At 32.6% G+C, this 19116-nt stretch overlaps 1 protein-coding gene and 1 long non-coding RNA gene across 2 annotated transcripts; one reads left to right on the forward strand and one right to left on the reverse strand.

Moving 5' to 3' along the window:
- Positions 1-4676: 4676 nt before the first annotated feature.
- Positions 4677-9068, forward strand: LOC111629821. The gene is made up of 3 exons (XR_002757405.1): positions 4677-4728; positions 6793-6823; positions 8390-9068. It is a non-coding gene; the product is annotated as an uncharacterized LOC111629821 (long non-coding RNA).
- Positions 9069-12414: 3346 nt separating this feature from the next.
- Positions 12415-14596, reverse strand: LOC111629832 (disintegrin and metalloproteinase domain-containing protein 10-like). Its single transcript, XM_023373741.1, has 4 exons — positions 14375-14596; positions 13624-14282; positions 12998-13556; positions 12415-12933 (listed from the first exon to the last, which is right to left on the reverse strand). The coding sequence occupies exons 2-4, from the start codon at positions 14192-14194 to the stop codon at positions 12519-12521; spliced, it is 1545 nt and encodes a 514-aa protein (XP_023229509.1). The 5' UTR covers positions 14195-14282; positions 14375-14596; the 3' UTR covers positions 12415-12518.
- Positions 14597-19116: the final 4520 nt, after the last annotated feature.

A 19116-nucleotide genomic window follows, 5' to 3' on the forward strand; every position in this document is an offset into this window, starting at 1 on the left:
TCATAGTATGTAATATATTACAGTCAGCCCTCATTGCTACTGTCTGTACTTCCTACTTTTTTGACACCATTTCAAAATTAGAAAAAAATGTGCACTGCTGAAGAAGAGAAAATTCAGTATAACATGTAAATACGAGGGTTGTTCAGAAAGTTCGCGGCCTTGCCTCTATGTGGCACTGCGATCAATTAAGTTTTGGAGGGAATAATTCAGCCATCTTTGCTAAAGATACGATACCAATTTCCGCTTGATTTGTTGTAAAGTTTTGCCATGACAGTTTAGCAGATAGTCAGTGTGCATGTGCTTTGTTAAAAATAAAGAAGACGGAGACTCGTGCAATCACAAAATACCTGACGAAAAAAGGGTTGACCCCATCTCAAATCAAAGCTGACATGGATGAATTTTTGGGAGAGTCTGTTCCTTCATACACCACTGGAAAAATGGACAGCCTTTTTTAAATCTGGCAGAGAGAGTGTGGAAGATGGCCCTCGCAGCGGACGGCCATCAACTGCTGTCACTGAAGAAAATGTCTACAAAGTTCACGATTTGGTGTTAGCAGATTGCCGTTTGAAAACGCGTGAGGTAGCTGAGACAACAGGCATCTCTGTCGACCAAGTGCACCACATCCTAACCGAAAATTTGGGTATGACGAAGGTCTCAACAAGGTGGGTGCCGCATCTGCTGACTGCCGAGCAAAACCATGTTCGCACTTTGATGTCAAAGGACTGTTTGGATTTCTATCAGAAAAACCCACAGGATTTTTTGCGTCTATTTGTGACTACTGACGAAACATGGATCCATTACTACACTCCTGAAACAAAAGAACAGTTGAAGCAATGGAAACACCACAGTTCGCCACCATCAAAGAAGGCAAAGACAATTCCATCAGTGGGGAAAGTGATGGCCTCAGTTTTATGGGATGTTAAAGGCATCATCTTTATTGACTACCTAGAAAGAGAAGAGACCATCAATACTGTCTATTACTGTGAACTTTTGGAAAAACTGAAGAAAGAAATCGAAGAAAAGAGGCCACACTTGAAGAAGAAAAAGGTTCTGTTCCACCACGATAATGCACCTGCACATTCCGCCAGAATTACTGAACAAAAGATAAACGAACTTTGCTTCCAATTAGTTCCACATCCACCGTACTCACCTGATTTGGCCCCCAGTGACTTTGCTTTCCACATCCACCGTACTCACCTGATTTGGCCCCCAGTGACTTTGCTCTTTTTCCAAACCTAAAAACTCTTGGCTGGAAAGAGATTCCACTCAAATGACGAAATCATCACTGAAGTGAACGAGTATTTTACACGCCTTGACAAATTGACCTATTGTGATGGCATAAAAAAGCTAGAACATCGCTGGAATAAGTGCATTGCTAACAAAGGAGACTACATTGGAAAATAAAAAAAAGTTTTAACATTATTTTGTTTGTTGTTCTATTTGAGGTCACGAACTTTCTGAACAGCCCTCGTACAAATTAGTAAGAACTAACAATAATTTATTCAATGGGAAAAAAAAAAACAATTCACAAGACCCGACACAAAATAATGTAATTTATCTACTAATGCTTATAAACTATTCCCCTAGGACTCGACAATATCAACCACTTAAGACTATGTACAATGAATCTTGCAGAACTACAATCCTATCCGTCACCTCAATACTAGGAACCTTTCCCTTATCCAGGTTTCCTTGAAACCCCACTTATTGCTATTCTCCGGACTTTCTTCTTATCTCTCGCTCTGGAATTCACCTCAATCTCCCTCTGTCTGGAGCTCACCTTGATCGTCGTCTCTGGTCTTGCTCATTTTATGCTCTGAGATGATGTCACAATTACTTCTGGAACCACTTTCCCTCATTTACATACTTATGCATCTAACAGTAGATTTGCATTTCTTTTCCTGGGCAGCTTGTTTTCCGACATTTTTCACTAAATCCTTTTACAGTATTATTTTTGTTGTTCTGTACATGTTTGGGATGTTTATTTTATTAAGGTCTTAGCAAGTCCTCTACATTTTGTATGTGTGGGGTTCCCCCTTTTTGTGCGGAACTTCTTTTGAACTTCCGGCCTGGGAGCACAAGTGTGCGTTAGTCCTATGGCGCTTTGACTGGTCAGTGAGTTGTTTCTTTTTTTCCCCATTATTGAGGGTGAGTGCAGGGAACCTTCGTCCTAACTAAACATAAACCCCAAAATAAAATGGAATTAAAGAGAAATAAGAATAAAACAATAATACAGCTCGGACTTAGTTCCTCACAGCATGAGGAAGCAAAAAAGAAGGAAGTTGAAAACATTCAGAAAAATCTTAATAAAAGAACATCATCTTTCATGACTAATTATTTACAGAAGCCAAAGACTTATTAGGTGTTCATCATTTACTGGAAATATTACAATAATTACAGAAATTTTTAAAATGTATTTAACCATATAAGAACAAAAAGGAAAAAAAAAAAACAAGTTTTACTGCTAAATTGCTAAGTTTTACTTTCATGTTTTCACTGTATTTCGTCACTGTTGCACTCACTTTTTCAGGGGGAAAATGGCACCCTGAGGCTTGTATATTGGAAGTCTGTAGTTCCCATCTGTCTTCCAAATTCTTATACTTTTTCTACACCTACAGTTTCTGTTACAATTCCATACTTGGCATTAATTTAGCTGATCTAGATTACTATGGCATCTTCAAGATTCTCATGTTTAATAGATCTAAGATGCAATACCTTGAAGGAAGGCCCTTGCAGCCATTTGTGTTTTCTTCTGAGATGTGTCCAATACATCTGTGACATTGTTTTCTTCCACAAAAAAGAAAAGTATTCTGCTACTCTTTGGTGACTATAATTTGGAAATTTCTCTTTGTATAAGCAAATTTGATGTTTCTCTTTAATCAAAATGACTGCTTGCTTGTCCATATTGAGGAGACTCGCACAACAGTAGATTACAGCAAGTTAACAATATGGTAGAATAGAACACTATGGTAGAGCAATAAATTTCAAAATAGGAAGTGATGACACATTTCTACTTGCTGGGGATGAGTTCCATTGAGTGAGTTGACACAATAATGGGTTTTTTAGTGTATACCCATAGGAAAGATTTGTTGTTTATAAATATATGGCAATAAATGAGGATGGCACTCTAACGAAGAGTCATACTAATGACGGTTGACTGTGTTTAATAAGTATTGAAAGGTTAAGTAACAAAAAATAATTAAGAATTTTTTAATTTATAGATATGATTTTTATTTGTATAAATTATATATTTTAGGACTGGAANAAAATGCATTTTATTATGTAGGACTTGTTGAAAAAGCTGTTCTATATGCAAAATATCAATCTCTAAATGAATCGGGTGAATCAGGTATCTCATTTATTACTTTTTGTTATTTGAAAACTGTTTAATTGTAACATATTTAACACATTTTTTTTAAAATTAAAGTGAAAGGAGCAATTATTTTAGCTGAAATCATATCTTCATTGAAACGAACTCTTGCAAGAATGTTAGTGATTATTGTCAGTTTAGGCTTTGGCATTGTAAAGTGAGTACTTTCACCTGTAATATTAATTTATTATGAAGTATAATTTTAAATTTGTTCTAATTAATGTAAGTTTAATTAAATAAAAATTAATTTCAATAAAATAAAGGTTAATATAATTTATTGATATAATACCTACATTAGTGTTCTTTTGACTTATATTTACAGATTGACTAGTTTATTCTTAGCTTAGATATTTATCATCAAGGATCATAATGTTATATTGGATGTTTAGAATAATTTAATCAAGTGTTTTTTTACATAAAAGTCAAAAGGAACATGTAATTAATATGATTCTGATGTTCTTGCTACCTTGAAATGATTATACACAAAATTTGTTTAATATAGTTTGTTGAGATTTTGTTAATTTTTTGACTTTGACTTTGACAAAAAGTTATGCATCAAGAAGGTGATGTTAGAATTGAATTTTAAAAATTTAGATATTTTAATTTTTCATTGTTTTTTTAATTTGCTGCTTTAGCTATTTTTGAATCTAAGCTATTTAATATAATTCAGTTCAATAAAAATAAATGGTATAATCTGGTGTTATATGCATAAATCTGTGTACTAGCCAAATGTACAACACACCATAAAAATATTGAATGTATGCATATTCAGTTTTTTCTGGTACATATTTTAACATAATCTAGACCTCATGTAATAATTAGATGAAATATCTAATAATGATTTTAATTTCATTACTTATATAAAGCTTAAAAAGTATTAGAAGATTCTGATAAATTCTGTAATAGACTTATTAAAAAGCTTTGAAAATGTCCAAGAATGTAGAAAGAGAGGTTCAACTTTTGTTTCAGATATTAACTGAAAGGAAAATTTACGAAAATGGATATATTAGGAAAGTAAAGTAACTCTGCTCTGTTTTGAGAGAGAGAGAATTTATTTTAATGATTTAAAAAGAGGAGAAGTTATCAAAAATCTTTTTTATTTTGAATGAAAGATTAAATGTAGTGTATCCATTAACTTATTTTTTGTCATTTTATGTCCTGCAAAAGATGATAATGAAACATTAAAAGTTTTTCTCCAATAATATAAGATTCTATTTTATTTCCTTTTTTTATAATTATAATTATAAATTTTTAATTCTATTAAAATCTGAAATATTTGGCATAATTTATTTTCTATATTGTGTATAGGAAGATGATTTGAAATGGGTTGAAGAAAATATTCCATCTTTGACAGAATCGTAAGTATTCTTTTTAATATTTTATAATAATGTTTGTATGAAATAATTAATTTTTTAAATACCAAATGTAAATATATAATTTTAATTATCAAAATACAAAAATAATAACAAATTTATAAAATAAAATTGAAAACAATATTTAAAAAAGTAAATTAAAGATATGTAAAAAATATCTATTAAAGAAAATAAAAATTATAAAAAAGATAAAAAATGTTACATAAAATTGCAGTTGTCTTGTTTGGCTACAAATATGCATTTTTAAAAATGTTACTGTATTGATTTGACATTGTTGGCTTAACTCTTTTACTATAAACTTTTTAAAACTGCATTTCACTTTCTGTTCAAGCAACACTCAGTCTTAGAGATGGAAACATTTTTAGTTTAGACGAATTTGAAGATCGTTGTTACAATAAAACAATTTATTTTTATTTAAATGTGAGTTGAAAAATATTCTTAACTGGTTATATTTAATGGTACATTTAAAAACTTTTACCAGTAACACTTTTAATTATGAAAAAGTTTTCAGTTATTCTTGCAGCTATCATCAGGATATCACTACATAATGTTCTATATAGCTGTAAGAATAGCTGAAAACTTTTCATAATTAAAAGTGTTACTGGTATAAGTTTTTAAATGTACTGTACCATTAAATATGAGTCTTCATAGAACACTAAAAAGATTGATATTTAAATTCTATCAGGTTTTATAAATAAAATTATTTTAGAATGTTTTCAAATTACATTGATTGTAATTTTAAGTATCATGTTTTTAGTCATTATAAATTCCAGATTTCAAAAACATTCAATAAAATTGTTTATTCTCAAATCTGAAAAACTTCTATAAACTTAGATAACCGGATATGTATTACAGCATAACAATGTATATTCTTAAGAGAGATTGAAAATCTATATCAATATTTTTATAATATACATGCATTATGAGTATGATAATATGACAAATTCTTTCCTTTACAATAAAATTTTTGAATTACAATTAAGTAGAATTTTTGTTGTTAAAATTATACAGGGTGTTTATAAATGAATGGTGCAGTTTTAAAAATTAATAATAAATCTATTTATTACCTTATATGGGCAAACCTTACAGCATAAGCAGTGGCAACTGTCCAAGTTTTTTATGCATTAATCACAGTTTTTCAATATGTGCACCCACAGTCACACGACACACATCTACACAGTAATCAAATTCTTCCCATATGTGATGTAGCATGTCCTTCGTGATGGTCTGCAGTGCATGCTTTATCCGATCACACAATTCCTCAAGGGCCACAAGCATTGACATAAACTAAGGTCATAAACATAAACAGGTACATAAACTAGGTCTTTCCCCACAAAAAGAAATCGCTGAGTGTTAAATCTGGCGAACAGGGTGGCCAGGGGAGCAGGTTGTTGTCTGCTGTTGCACCACATCCAATCCAGCATTGGTGAAGAACATGATTAAGGAAGCTCATGTACATTCCTGTGAACTTGGACAGTTGCCGCTGCTTATGCTGTAAGGTTTGCTCGTATAAGGTGATAAATAGATTTATTATTAATTTTTAAAACCACACCATTCATTTATAAACATCCTGTATAGAGCAAAAACAAGATTAATTACAATGGCATTATCATTTGAAATACCAAATGAGAAATAACTGATTATGGAACACACAAATATTTAAAAGTTTGTTTTTTTTAAATTATGTAAAAACAAAGACTTTTAAATAGCATCAACCAATCACCATCAATCCTTAAGTAATAGATTTTTATAAAATAAATAACAATGAGATAAAGTTGGTCTCTTTTTTGTGTTAATTCATTTCAGTTTTTAATGTATTACATAATTATGCCAATAAATATTTAATAAGAGTAGAGGAAGAAATTTAACAGTTTATATAATAAAGGAAAATTTTTTAATGAATTAATATTGTGGAAAAACTGATCTGCATTTTTACAAAAAGTATCTGTAATAGTGATAATAGAATTCTGAATATTTAGAATTATTTAATATTTCATTAACTTTCTTGTTATATCTATATAATAATATATTTTTTTTCCCCTCTCTTAGAACTCTCCCAAGTTTTATGGATTCTGATGAAGTAAGAAATTTATCTATTTTCAAAATTTTATTTAATGTCCTGTTTGCTTATATTTAAGTTGTACTGAAAATTTCTACTTGATAATTTTATTAAATTTATTTTAATAATTTAAAGAAATACAACTTAATTTAATAAAAAGAAGTTGTGTTTCTGATTATGTAATTGATAATTTGGAAAGAATTTTTATATAAATATTTATATGAATTAATGTTAACCAATTATCTTAGATGGAATTGGATATAAAGATGCATTTATATATTATTTTTCTGTTGGTTTGTTGTAGGAAAAACTTTTTTCTTTTCTAACTCTAAAAAATATTGTGCATTCTTGAATTTCCTTATCCAGCATTTCTTTATGCTTATTGCAGAACTATGGAAGTTACTTTTGTTTTACATTGTTTACATAATCAAATAAAGTATCATTGAAAAATATTAGAAATAGAGATTTTTCATACAGATTATAATTACATTAAAATGATATAAATGACAGCAGTTGAATCTAAGAAAACAGAACAAAGTTTAGATAATTTGTTTTTAATTAGATGATTTTAACATATTCAGTTTTTTCTCTTTCAGTATGTTGATGACACATTGATGCATCATAGATTATATAAGTAAACCATTGAATGTAATCTGCTTGTTCTGGTTCAAATTCTGCTCTTTTTTTCTTTTTATGAATAATTTAAATATTTTATAATCATATGACCTACTGGAATTTTATTAAGGCTATCCATTCTATCCTATCTGTTTAGTTGTGTCCGACTCTCTGTCACTCTATGGATCAAAGCTTTCCATGTCTCTCTATCTTGCACAGCATGCTTCAGTTCCATTGTAGATAATTCAGTGTCACTTAACTTCTGCTTATCATGCAGATGAATTGGCAATTACACTGTTTGATCTTTATTTCTATACCAATAAATTTAAATAAAACCATACTGGTCTCTTGCAGCTGGGGATGACTATGTATCTACAGCCCTCAGACTTGGAGCTCATTTAAAAAATCTTGACTGGGCTGTAAAATTGAGCAGTAGCAGGAACAGCCTATTTACTTAGTGAAAGGAACAAATTGTTTGATGAATCTGTAACAGGGTCACTGTGTATTACTCTTGAACTTTATAAAACATCCAGAACCATGTACTGTGCATTGCCTGGTCTATATAAAAGATCTGTAAGATTTTACACTATTTGTGTGTGTGTATGTATGAAATTACTATAAAACAAAGTCCAACATAAAAATACAGTAATATCATAATTACTACTATAATTAGAGTTAGTTTTGTTGGTAATTTGTTAGTATAGATTATTCAAAATTACAATTTTTGTCATATGAAATTTTTATAAACTTTATAAAAATATATATATTTATAAATAAATACAGATTTAAAAATAAACAAAAAATATTACTTGAGTATTTAAGAATGTTGAGATTTTATACTTCAGTTGAAATATTTTTATTCATTTAATTTTTTGGGAAAAAGTACAACTTAAGACAAATAGGACATTTATTATTATCATCATCATTATTATTATTCCTAATGGCATTTTTATTTTGTAATTGTTATTTTAGGAAATTATGACTGCGAAGTTTGAGCGAAACAAGATGGAATAATTTAAAATTTTACTTCTGTTGTATCTAATATATATTTTCAGTTATAAATAATAACATTAAAATGTTTTATAACAGTTGCATTTCTTTTTTTTATTTCTTTTGTAACTGTTTGTACAGAATATAGTGATAAGATAAAATTACCAAGGATGCACTAATGCAGTACTGCATAGATGCTGCCATATCTGTAATATGTTGCACAAGAGAACATTTTTGTTTGGCACTCCATGTCAAGTTTCAGATTTCTTTGTATGAAGATATAGCATTTAAACACTTCTTTTTATATACATTGTATATATTTTTGTGCTTCTTTTGGTGTTTGGAGTATTCTTAATCTTAATATATACATATATATATAATGATAACCATAGAGTTTTATAAGGAAAAACCAAAAAACCCAAGTTGTAAACTTTGTTTAAAATAAACTATTTATTCATATATTCCGTTGTTTGAAATGTAATTCTTACAGCTTTGAGAAAAAAAAATCCAATAGTATTTTTAATACTTTCTTTGTAGATCTATTTTATAAATAATTATTACATACATTATATGTATACAAATACATTCTATATACATATTGTATATGTATGCAAACTGGTGACTCTAGACCACCAGTAAATATAATTGTAAAAATATTAAATGCTTCAAATTAAATGTTTTCTGTAAACATTGTAAAGATTCCATTTATAATGTTTTAAATGTAAAATTTGAAATTTATTATGTTAAATACAAATATTTATACTAGTTTAAATCTATCTGAAATATATAATTTATTTTTTAAAATATTTTAGATTTGTTTCTGTGAAATTAATTTTTCCCACAATTAATTAATCCTGTTTGATATGTATGTTGAATAAATTGAAAAAATAATAATTTAAAGATAGTTATTATAAATACATAAATTGAACTTCCGTTGTATACCTGTTGATAGGTGCTTCTTGTCCTTAATTACTTCATACCTTTGTGGACTTTGTTAAGTTTCAGAGTCGACAAAAGTATAATATACATAAATTGAATTTATATTAACCTAATAATTAAATTATAATTTGAATCGGTTAAGTATAAATTATTTTTTAATTATATGTCATTGAAGTATTTTTAAAACATTTAATCATTATTTAAATGTGACTGAATGGTCTAAAACAGTAGAAGATTGGTAGAAGATTAAAAATATTAAATATTTGTGTAAATTTACAGTACATATAGCAAGATTATTATACAGTAAAGCATAATATACATAAATTTATGAATTAAAGATGGAAAGTATTTTTATATGACTTTTAATAAGATTATAACGATATAAATGCTCGTTTCCTTGATAATTGGAGGAAATGATGAGTACAGTTAGTCTATTGTTGCCTCGATTATGCCATCCCTAATGATCTCTTCCATTTATCATTTCTTCAGTTGGAGAATTGCTGTTTGTTCTATAGTTTTTCATTTTGAGAGATTTGTTGAATTTATTCTACCAGACATTGTTTATAAGCTATATATGTATACCAAGTGTGCCAATCAGATTTTCTGCTACCAGCTTTCTGCTAGATTTCCCAATGTTTGGTATAACAAGAGGTAATTTTTCAATCAGTCTTTTGTCAATAATTTCCACAAATAATCCATCTAATCAGAAATTTAATACTTTGTGTCCTCCTTCTGTAGATTTAGACGTAGCCAATCATATCTATGGAAGTTCTGCAATCTTTCCAGGATTAGGACAAAAAATGAGTACATATTCGAGAAATGCTTTTAAACCTTGATGGTTGATTATTTCAGTAAAAGAAGAAATCGTCAGAACAACTTTTTGTGTAGCTTGTATTTCTGCTAGCTTATTAACCCCTTGAAAATCAATTTGTACTTTAAAATAGGCAGAGAAAGCAAAACAGGGTTAACAAATTATCAATGATTACAAATTAATTAGTAATTGTGTTTGTGTAAATTTCAGTAAAATCATTCTCTGCCCTTGAAAGTAACATATCTGTTATGCTAAACAATAGTTTATATTATCGGGTGATCGTAATTAACTCTTGCATTGCTAAAATCTTCGTATAGCATCATGTGTCTTAAACAAATAAAATTGTTGCTCACAGCATCAAAATTGCCAAAATGGTGAGTTTTGATACTTTTTTCTTTTATGGAAACACGTTTCGACTTCCTGAGATGTCACTATGCCATACTTAGCAATCCAAATGCAACCAAATTTTTCTCTAGACAGCGTTGTATAGAGATACTTTAATTGCGATCATCCAGTGTGTATGTATGAGTATGATGCCATATATTTTACTCTTATAGGAGCGTTGTTATTTTTTTTTATAAGTCCTGACATTCCTCCCTCGTGATTACGCAGGGTACAATGCATTGTTGTTTTTTTTATAAAGCAATAATGATTGTAAACGTAATGACCATAGAAGCAGTAAACTGCTATTTCTGGGCTTTAAATAGTGTTGCCACCTTTTCGAAATCGCTGACCCGGACGGCAGGTGAGGTTTGTTCCAACAGAAGTTCCTGACGCATGCGTAATATCATTTTGCAATGCGAAGAATAACGTGCAGTGCATGCCGGTTCTAAATCAGTTACAGTTAGGGACTAGGAAGACTTGGGTAAGAGTAACGTAAGTAACCTAAATTAAGAAACAACAACTACAGATGACTTAGCTCTATTGGATATTGGAGATGTGTACGAATACGAATCCTACAAGCAAAAATAAAAGTTGACAGGTCGCGCACGATATTCCCGGACAAAATAAATACTGGTAACACTAGCTTTAAACGGTAATACTTTTCCGTATATGTTTGGAAAAAAACCTAATTAAATGTAGACAATCTACTGAATACTTTCCTTTTAAAAATATCTGGTCAATTATTTTAATATTTGTGAGATCCGCGATTTTATACATTTGTCGGAAATTTGAATTTGTCGAGAAATTTGTAAACAAATTCGACAGCAAAATAATCCCGGGAAGAATTAGAGCAGCAGTTACAATTAGTCATAACAATCCGATGGGAAAATTAACTCATAAGTGTCAACTTAGCACCATAACCGTCGACATTGAACGAACACGTGACACTTTTTCTCACGACGACGATAAAGAGAAAGTCACTGGGGAGACTTTGTCCGCTCGGTTGCGTTAAACGCCTTTTCATTCTCCAGACGGCTACATGATACACCGAATTGCCCTCGCTGCACGGAGACGGAGACAACCGTCCACTTCTGGCTACAATGCACTCAGTACGCAGCAGCCCGCCACGATCTGGGAGAGGCATTGCAAGTAAATTTGAACAATGATAGTACGCTGCTTTCTATGTATGATCCATCGAATAAGATCGCTCCCCGCCATCTCGTGTTGGAACTAGAAACCTGCGTCACTCGAACCGGACGTTTCAAGTGACCAATGAGTGAGTGCTCGTCGGAGAAAGAGCCTAAGTAGTGCTAGACTGTCCATATAAATATAGAAGAAGCTCGGGGGAGCGATTAATCAGGACGTCAATCGGTAGTTGTGTGTTCTAAACAACAAATTTGAAGTAAAAGTTTGGATAGAATAAACGAAATTAATTGTGAGATCTTACAAAGGTTATCCCTATCCTGACCACCCCGGCCGCCCCATAATGGGTTTGTCAAAAGAGGCACTCTTAGTACCCACAGGGCGGGGAGAGTTAAGAAATGCCCTTTATCCTGAATCCGCGCCTGCTGAAGAGGAGGAGGTCGTGTTGGGATGACTCGGAAATTTAGCCTATACCATCGTCGAAAAGTTGGTCTTCGTGGCGTAAACCTTCATTGAATTGAACATAATGTGAACATTAACTATAAAATTGATGAAAATATAATTTAAAATATTTACTATTAATGTATTCTTTAAATATCTACAATAAAACAAATGATTTTTTTAAGGGAATCAAAAAAGATTATTTGATTTTTATTTGGGAAATGATGAAAACTCTCATAAATTGATAAGATAATTTTTGTTATCGATCTATGTGAGTATTACCTTTGTTCTACGATGCTTTTTACGAGAATTTCATAAGACACACACACTAAATTCGTATTTACATACGCACAAATGTTTTAATTTAGATAATGTAAATAGTTTTTAAGATAGTCACTGTCTACAAGAACATATGTAAATTACTACTATGAATACAAAGAGTATAGGCAATGGTAAGAAGAATGGCCAAAATTTGTATATAGTGGAATAATTAAGTCCCCTCTCAAATTTGCGAGGCCCCGAATCGGGAGGTGATCTCGGAGGAAAAGGGGGGTATTGCGGCGGTATTCTTGGTGGAGGAAAAGGTGGATACTTTGGCGGTATTCTCGGTGAAGGAGGCTGTCTTGGAGGAAACCGAGGTGGTTGTGTTGGAAATGACCGCGTTGCTCTCGGACGTGTATACCATGGTCGAAAAGTTGGTCTTCGTGGTGTAAACCTTGGTCGAATTGTCTGAAATCTTGTTGGACTCCGTGTCAATCTGGGCGGAAAACGCGTTCCTTCGGGTGCGTCTCTCGAACACGTTCCATTGCTTTTCAAAAATAATAATAATTTATATATTCTAAAACAAAAAATAAACATTAAATTATACTTACCTTCTGCATTTTCCTCTATTGTAATTGCAAGGCGTTCCGTGAAGCTTAAAATATCTTCCATTTGAAACTCTGATGTTTAAATCTAGAACGGAATGGCATGTGTTGGAAGTATCCAAACAGCAAACATGGCATTCTTTCCCGCTCAAAACGGAACATTCGCAACTTCGCAAGTTGTTATCGTTACAAACGTCGCTTCTGCAAATGCCAGAAAAGCACGTACGAATAGATTCCATACATGGTGTACCATCAGGTACAAATGTTTCTGGACAAAATGACGAAAGTCCATCACACATAGAAATTCTTTTCCGGCAAGGAAGATTGATAAAACATAGAGTTTGGGCTTCCGCCGAAACAATTTTACAATCATCTGTACAGCACTGTCCTTCACGAGGACTACACTGGACTCCTTGGCTTTTCTTAATGGTACACTCATCGTAGGATCCCGGTGGAACGCAACATTTATCTAAAGTGTTACATTGCTGGCCGCAGTCGCACTCTTCTCCGTCTTCTGTTATCGAATTTCCGCAGACAGCAGTTGTTTGCTTTTTTAAACAACGACCTGTGCCAAAACAAAAAACAATTTAGCGACAACTTAAAATATAAACAATCGTTATTATTATTCTAACCGTTGGCGATGATAACGTCCTTCATCATTTTTCGGCTGCACGACGAAAATACCCAGTTGTTGCCTTTATCACCATGTGACACAGATGGATACATGATATAATTGCCAATGGAAATTCCAGGAGAACAATTTGGATCATCTACTGGATCATGTTTGCTTCCAAAACTGTGCCCAATTTCGTGGGTTGTAGCTAGAGTCACTTTCACCGCAGGTAAAACTTGACCCGAGTTACGTATCGTGATAAGATTATTATTGACGCTTTGACCACGTAAACGTGAACAGATTCCTCCAACTCCTCTAGGAGATGGCACAAAAGCTTTCCCAATCACCCCACCATCGAAGTCTCTGTGAGCGAAAGCAACTAACAGACATTGCCGTTGATTGTACGAGGTCAACGATCTAAAAACGGTATCACTATTGCTGCTGTTTTCTTTCAGTGGATAACCCGGTTGATTTTTATCTTCGAAAATGGAGATTTTATTTACAAGGAATCCTATGCCATCTGCTACTAAATCATTGTCCACATCGGTAAAACGAAATATTTTATCGGCTAATTTCACATGATATATCATTGCAGCGATGATACTTGAGCGATCGTTTTTCTTATAGGAAGAAAAGGTATGATCCGCAAGAAGTTCTAATTCACATTTTAAATTTCTTCTGAAAAATAAAAACATAATAGGATCAGTTTTTTCCGCCCTGTGGTCACTAAGAGGACCTTTGTAGCAATATTGTTTTGTTGTTCGCCCGACCTACAGTAAGGCGGCTGGGTAGAGAGGGACCAGACATAGCCGGATGAGCTACCTTCTGAAAAATTCTGTTATTTCGACCCGTCCGGATCCGATCGCGAATGCCTCAGGTCGGTAAACTGCTATCTTAACCGTTCAACCATCCGGCCGTCGTTGGTTCCACGTTGGAAAGCTCAATAACTTTTTGTATGTAACTGTCCCAGGATATCTCGTGTCTCGTCGCTCTGGTCGCCCCAATTGTGAGCCTGACCGGACCCATAATGGGCATGGAAAAAGAACTCACAGGGCAGAAAGAGTTACAATAGAAANATTATCTCCACAGAATGTGGGTGTGTGGTCACTCTTAGCTTCATTTCTCCCCATAGACCTTACTGGCATGGGTGTCCCTACCAGGAGCTTGTGCTCCAGCCTGCATTGCCCTATGGATCTGTAAAATTACTGGGCTCTCCCACCACGACCAGGTGGTGACCACGGGAGAGTTATTATTATTATTATTATTATTATTATTATTTAAACTTGTACTGAAGCAGTGCATACATGCTATCAGATCAGAATCTCATTTGTTCGAACATTTGTACATCTGCTTCCGCCATTATTTTTGAACTTGTGGTGGACCTCGAGGAAAGCTTGAAGCGACTTAAGCTTCTTTGAGAAAGCGATTTTAAGCTGAGCCAGTTGTTGGTAGTTAAACCTGTTTAAAGTTAAGTCAGTTCCATTCATATTTCATACCTTAAGTTGGCTTAGTCATTTAAGCTGGCTTAAAATATACAGTGTGAATAGGGTATTACTCTCTGGATGTTTTGCCTTTTGATTTTTTCCTCTTTCTGAAAGTGAAAAAACAGCATGAATGGTATATCCAAAAATGACTTCACAGAGGTTTATGAAAACTGGGTTACAAGATAAGTGTATTGAGTTTGATGGGAAATATTTAGAAGCATAAATAAAGCAGTTTTTGTTTGTGGTCATTATATTGCCTATATTGCTCAAAACTTTTTGAATGACCTTCCTATATAAAGCAGTAATAAATAAAATGTGTTGACATCTCTCACTCACTGGCATAAAATATTTTTCATAGAAAGACTTCTTACAGAAAAATAAAATGTAGTCAAAAGGGAATTAGAGTACATTACAAAAAAATATGAAATGTATATATATTTTTTCAATAAATATATCAAAACCTAGCATATGTTTACTAATAACTAGAGATTGGACATTTTGGCCCTTAAAAGTGACTGAATTATTAATTTAACATATGTATTCAAAACAAAAATGCAGGTATTGAGATTGATGCAAGCACAAAAGTAGATACACAGTTTTCTTTACATTTTTATTCACTGTTTTCCATAGCTAGCTTTACAATATATTACAGGCACTTTTTCCAAATTTTCAATAGAAAAGTTGCAACGTTTGTCACTGAGAATTAATTTATATGCAGAGAAAGAGCATTCCACATCTACTGAAGATAGCAGACAGTATTTCAACCTTGGAAGAAGAAGAATTGGGAATTCACTTTCAGTTTTGCTCTTCTTTCCTATCAAAATATCAGTGACAACAAACAAGCGCTTTAATCCAGTATTCTTTTGAAGCACTGCATCCAACTTTTTCCTCACTTTTTTCTGCAGCAGTGCCTGGTGCATCACAATGTTTCTTTTTTGCTTTGTTGAGGAGATCAATTTATTCATATGTAGGTTTACCACTACTTTCAAGAGCAGTAATAGTATCTGCAATGAATGAGACTTGATGTACACCAAGTCATTCTGAACATAAATGTCATTCAAAATTTTCTTGGCTTTACTTACACAACTGCATCGTTTGCTAAAGTGGCCAGAAGTTTTTGATATCAGAGGAATGTTCACTATAGTAATTAACAGCCTTCAGCCAAGTTCCCCAGGGGGTGAGCAACATCTGGGAGCATCTGCCAAAAAGCTTGCACTCTTGACACAGCTTTAATGGACACTTTCTTGACAGAGGAGATGAGTTTATTCACCTTCTCATATTCTATTCTGATTTGCTCTGCTATTCGATTGAGACCATGGGCCAAGCATGTCACATGGACAAGAGCAGGGGAAAAAACCTTGTGTTTTCATGGCAGGAACCATGTATGAAGCAGCATTTGTTATGGCTACAAGAACTTTGTCTTCATCAGGATTAATCATCATTAGTCCATTTTTCACAAAATGAGCCACTGTTTCATGGTTAGTTTTAGTTAACTATTTGGTGTAGATCAGGTGAGCTCTGGAAGGTCCATTGGGATCAAGCTTTCCAGCAATCAAGTTGGTAACGTAGCATCCAAGACTGTCCGTTGCTTCATCAACTGAGAACCACAAGTAAGAGTCCTTAAGATAATCTCTTATCTTGGAAATAACTTCTTCATACGCAGGTTGCACATAATTCTTTCGAAGTGTCAACTCTGAAGGGATTTTCTGGTGGCAGTACTTTTCCAAGAAATTTCTGAAATGAGTGTTCTCCAAAGCTTTAAATGGAATATTTGCTGTTATAATAGCATGACAAATCAGCACTAAACTTGTTTTTCTTTAATGAAGTCTCTGAAGTCTGAGTCAAGAGAATCTGTTTCATTTTATATTTTCCTTCAACATTTGATTTATGCAGAGCACCTTGTACATGTTNTAAGTATAAATTATTTTTTAATTATATGTCATTGAAGTATTTTTAAAACATTTAATCATTATTTAAATGTGACTGAATGGTCTAAAACAGTAGAAGATTGGTAGAAGATTAAAAATATTAAATATTTGTGTAAATTTACAGTACATATAGCAAGATTATTATACAGTAAAGCATAATATACATAAATTTATGAATTAAAGATGGAAAGTATTTTTATATGACTTTTAATAAGATTATAACGATATAAATGCTCGTTTCCTTGATAATTGGAGGAAATGATGAGTACAGTTAGTCTATTGTTGCCTCGATTATGCCATCCCTAATGATCTCTTCCATTTATCATTTCTTCAGTTGGAGAATTGCTGTTTGTTCTATAGTTTTTCATTTTGAGAGATTTGTTGAATTTATTCTACCAGACATTGTTTATAAGCTATATATGTATACCAAGTGTGCCAATCAGATTTTCTGCTACCAGCTTTCTGCTAGATTTCCCAATGTTTGGTATAACAAGAGGTAATTTTTCAATCAGTCTTTTGTCAATAATTTCCACAAATAATCCATCTAATCAGAAATTTAATACTTTGTGTCCTCCTTCTGTAGATTTAGACGTAGCCAATCATATCTATGGAAGTTCTGCAATCTTTCCAGGATTAGGACAAAAAATGAGTACATATTCGAGAAATGCTTTTAAACCTTGATGGTTGATTATTTCAGTAAAAGAAGAAATCGTCAGAACAACTTTTTGTGTAGCTTGTATTTCTGCTAGCTTATTAACCCCTTGAAAATCAATTTGTACTTTAAAATAGGCAGAGAAAGCAAAACAGGGTTAACAAATTATCAATGATTACAAATTAATTAGTAATTGTGTTTGTGTAAATTTCAGTAAAATCATTCTCTGCCCTTGAAAGTAACATATCTGTTATGCTAAACAATAGTTTATATTATCGGGTGATCGTAATTAACTCTTGCATTGCTAAAATCTTCGTATAGCATCATGTGTCTTAAACAAATAAAATTGTTGCTCACAGCATCAAAATTGCCAAAATGGTGAGTTTTGATACTTTTTTCTTTTATGGAAACACGTTTCGACTTCCTGAGATGTCACTATGCCATACTTAGCAATCCAAATGCAACCAAATTTTTCTCTAGACAGCGTTGTATAGAGATACTTTAATTGCGATCATCCAGTGTGTATGTATGAGTATGATGCCATATATTTTACTCTTATAGGAGCGTTGTTATTTTTTTTTATAAGTCCTGACATTCCTCCCTCGTGATTACGCAGGGTACAATGCATTGTTGTTTTTTTTATAAAGCAATAATGATTGTAAACGTAATGACCATAGAAGCAGTAAACTGCTATTTCTGGGCTTTAAATAGTGTTGCCACCTTTTCGAAATCGCTGACCCGGACGGCAGGTGAGGTTTGTTCCAACAGAAGTTCCTGACGCATGCGTAATATCATTTTGCAATGCGAAGAATAACGTGCAGTGCATGCCGGTTCTAAATCAGTTACAGTTAGGGACTAGGAAGACTTGGGTAAGAGTAACGTAAGTAACCTAAATTAAGAAACAACAACTACAGATGACTTAGCTCTATTGGATATTGGAGATGTGTACGAATACGAATCCTACAAGCAAAAATAAAAGTTGACAGGTCGCGCACGATATTCCCGGACAAAATTAATACTGGTAACACTAGCTTTAAACGGTAATACTTTTCCGTATATGTTTGGAAAAAAACCTAATTAAATGTAGACAATCTACTGAATACTTTCCTTTTAAAAATATCTGGTCAATTATTTTAATATTTGTGAGATCCGCGATTTTATACATTTGTCGGAAATTTGAATTTGTCGAGAAATTTGTAAACAAATTCGACAGCAAAATAATCCCGGGAAGAATTAGAGCAGCAGTTACAATTAGTCATAACAATCCGATGGGAAAATTAACTCATAAGTGTCAACTTAGCACCATAACCGTCGACATTGAACGAACACGTGACACTTTTTCTCACGACGACGATAAAGAGAAAGTCACTGGGGAGACTTTGTCCGCTCGGTTGCGTTAAACGCCTTTTCATTCTCCAGACGGCTACATGATACACCGAATTGCCCTC

The sequence above is a fragment of the Centruroides sculpturatus genome, unplaced genomic scaffold (assembly GCF_000671375.1).
Source record: "Centruroides sculpturatus isolate CEXI.00-Female unplaced genomic scaffold, Cexi_2.0 scaffold600, whole genome shotgun sequence".
In the NCBI taxonomy this organism is placed as follows: domain Eukaryota; kingdom Metazoa; phylum Arthropoda; class Arachnida; order Scorpiones; family Buthidae; genus Centruroides; species Centruroides sculpturatus.